Here is a 2,859-nt window from a genome sequence, read left to right as displayed (position 1 = left end):
AGGCAACCCCTCTCCAGCAGCAGGCCGGGGGCCCGCATGCCAGGGACCCGCGTGCCGCAGGATCTGCAGAGGCTGAGATGGACACTCCACTACGTTTGTACCTGTTTTGCTGTTGTGTAGTTTCTTAAACCAGGTCCTTCCCAGCTCTGTGTCTGTGTGCTCTGGGCAGGATACGCGCCTGCAGGACACCCCCAGGGGCTGTGCGACAGGCAGGGGCAGGCAGCGCTGCTGCCTGTGCTCTTGGGTCAACTGGCAGCTCTGCTACGGGGCTGAGCTCCTCGGGCTCAGGTGGGCGAGGAGCAGAGCAGGTGGTCAGTACCTGCTCCATCCCCACACTAAGGGCTAGCGTGGCAGGGGGCAAAGGAAAGAAGCAGCAGCTGCATAGCTGGTGCCCACCTCACCCCCAGGCACCCCTCCCTTGCACCTCCTTGTGTTCCCATCTGCAGAGATACACTGCTTTGGGCTAGACATGAAGCAGCCGCCTCCACAAAGCGCCTCTGTACCTTGTGCTGTACTTTTTATTTTCTCCTAAGCAGCACTTTGACATGTCTCAGCATTGCCTCAGCCCACCCTGAACCCACCTCCCATCCCAGGGAGGCACTGCCAGCAAGACAACCCCCCCTCGCTGTACACAGCTGTGAGCAGGACAGCCCAGCCCTGTGCAGAACCAGGCACAGCCCTGCAGGCAGGAGCGGCTCCAGCAGGGAAGCTGCAGAGAGCAGCTGGGAAAGCAGCACTGCTCTGCACCGCTACCAACCCCCCTGCAAGAGGACAACAGGACATGTGCCCCCCACCCAGGAGCCAGCTCCTGCCTCCAAACACCAGCAAGGAAGGGCTGGCTCCAGCCTCAGGGCTGTGTTGGCAAGAAGGGGCTCTGTGCTGATGCTACCGAGGAGGGGATCCCCCACACCATGGCCTTCCTGCCCCAGCAGCCCTAAAACAGGGCCCTGTGATAGTTCAGGGCAGCAGAGAGCAGCCAGCAACAGGAAGGCAGCTGCACTCCTCCTGTGCGAGCAATGCTGGCATAGTCAAGTCACTGCTGAGGTTACTTTTGAGTTAATGGCCTGTGTTAAATTAAACCAGAAAGGAAACACAGATCTCTGAGAGATCCTGGGCCCCAGCCGAGCCAGGGAAGGCCCAACGTGCTCTTGTGCATGCAAACAGCAGAGGAGGCACCAAGGGCATGTGGAGCAGGGAAGGGGCTGCCTTCACACTGCCAGGAGGCTGCACATTCAGCCCTGCCATGCCCAAGTGACAGACCACCCCAGCTGCAGTTGTTCTTTGCTGAGGGGCTGGCACAGCCCTCCCCAGAGCATAAAATCCAGCCCCTGGCTACTGCAGCAGGCAGCCACATCCTGGCTGTATGTCCAAGCATGCAGAGATGTCCCCACTTGGCACTGCCCTCCACGCCAGCTCTCCCCTCACCCACAGTCCCAGCAGTGCTGGGACATAGCTGTGGCTAAGGGCACGCCGTGGGATGCCGCTTGCTTTGGTTGGTGTGTGCTCAGCTTCATCCCACAGCGTATTCACCTCTCCAAGAGCATCAGCAATTCGCTGCACCAGTTTTACACAGGTAACAGGGCTGAGGTGTCAGTGTGTTCGGTGGCTTGCTTACAGCCCCCAGGGAGAGATGTTGCCCTGGCAAGGGGCTCTTGTCATCAGTGTCCAGGCCAGAACCCTTGGCATCCATGTGGGAGGCCAGAGCCCCTCCTCAGGTCACAGGTGGGATCCCATGTCCTCCGGCACACCCTGCCTACGACATGCAGCAGTTAGATGGCTTCGAACCGTGCACCTGCAGTGGGAAGAAGCACAGAGAGCAAGGGGAGTCAGGCTTCTTCCTCTGTGCTCAAGTCCCCAGCGCTGTGTGTTCTTCAGTAGCGCTGTGTGTTCTTCAGTGGCACTGTCACCGCCCCAGGCTGGGCTGCCCTCCTGGTGAGGAAAGTGGGCCCAGAGGAAGCAGAACGCAGGGAGGCTCCCCTCCGATGACACAGCCAGGCCAGGAGCAACCCCACCAAGGCACAGAGCCTACGGCCCGCCCCACTCACCTGCCGCTGCGACTGCTGGTACTCGGCTTCGCTCGCTGACAGCGCTTGGGCCAGTGCCAGATCCTCCTCCTCCTGCGTGCTGCTGGGGACAGTGGTGCATTGTGTGCCTCGGCCTCCCCCACACTCAGCAACGCTCAGAACCCTATGAGTGGCAGGAACTCTCCCGTCACGCAACCCTCTAGGACAGCTTAGGGCAGGGAGCAACTGAGACCACCCTGGACAGGCCAGCGGCTGGGGAGGGACCAGAGGATCCAGCTGGGGCTGGCAGCCAGCACCCTGGGCCAGGGAGGACCATGTTGCCTCTGGTCTGTAAGAAGTGCTTTTAGCAGCACCAGGGAATGTGCCCAAGGATGCAGGGTCCTAGGTGTCCTCTGTGAACGCCACTACCCCACCTCTGTTACGCTCTAGCCACGCTCATTAGCTGACAAGTGGTCAGACAATAGTTTGCTCTACTCTGTGCTCTCAGTCACTGTACTCTGCCAGCACCCTGGAGGGCTTACGCGCTGAACAGAGCTCCGCAATGGCTCTGGACTCTTCCTTTTCTCCTCCCCTCATCAGCCACGCAGAGGCATCACATGGAGCCACGTGCTGAAGGGAATGTCATCCCAGAGCCACATGATGCCGCCTCGGGCACCTCTCACACACAGGCTTAGAGCACCGGGCCATACCTGGGTGGCTGCGCTGAGCTGCGTGCTGACTCTGCCAGGGACATCTCCAGAGCTCTCTGCAGTGCCTCTTCCTCACTCTGAAATAAAACATCTCGTCACCAGCTTGGCCAGAGATGGCAGGAGGCAGCCCCGAGGGACACATTCTT

General features: G+C 60.3%; 1 protein-coding gene across 1 annotated transcript in view; it reads right to left on the bottom strand.

The window, feature by feature from the left end:
- Window positions 1-1,753: 1,753 nt before the first annotated feature.
- ZFAND2B (zinc finger, AN1-type domain 2B) overlaps window positions 1,754-2,859 on the bottom strand; it is a gene marked incomplete at its 5' end in the record, with an annotated part of 4,026 nt that continues 2,920 nt past the window's right edge. The window contains 3 exons of the mRNA XM_010132144.1: window positions 1,754-1,792; window positions 2,046-2,127; window positions 2,714-2,790. Coding sequence (XP_010130446.1) covers window positions 1,754-1,792; window positions 2,046-2,127; window positions 2,714-2,790 — 198 coding nt within the window. The remainder of the gene's footprint in view (window positions 1,793-2,045; window positions 2,128-2,713; window positions 2,791-2,859) is intronic.

The sequence above is a fragment of the Buceros rhinoceros genome, unplaced genomic scaffold (genome assembly GCF_000710305.1).
Source record: "Buceros rhinoceros silvestris isolate BGI_N320 unplaced genomic scaffold, ASM71030v1 scaffold27012, whole genome shotgun sequence".
Classification (NCBI taxonomy): domain Eukaryota; kingdom Metazoa; phylum Chordata; class Aves; order Bucerotiformes; family Bucerotidae; genus Buceros; species Buceros rhinoceros.
The sequence above is the reverse complement of the archived record's forward strand: the minus strand, read 5'-3'. Positions and strand labels throughout refer to the sequence as shown.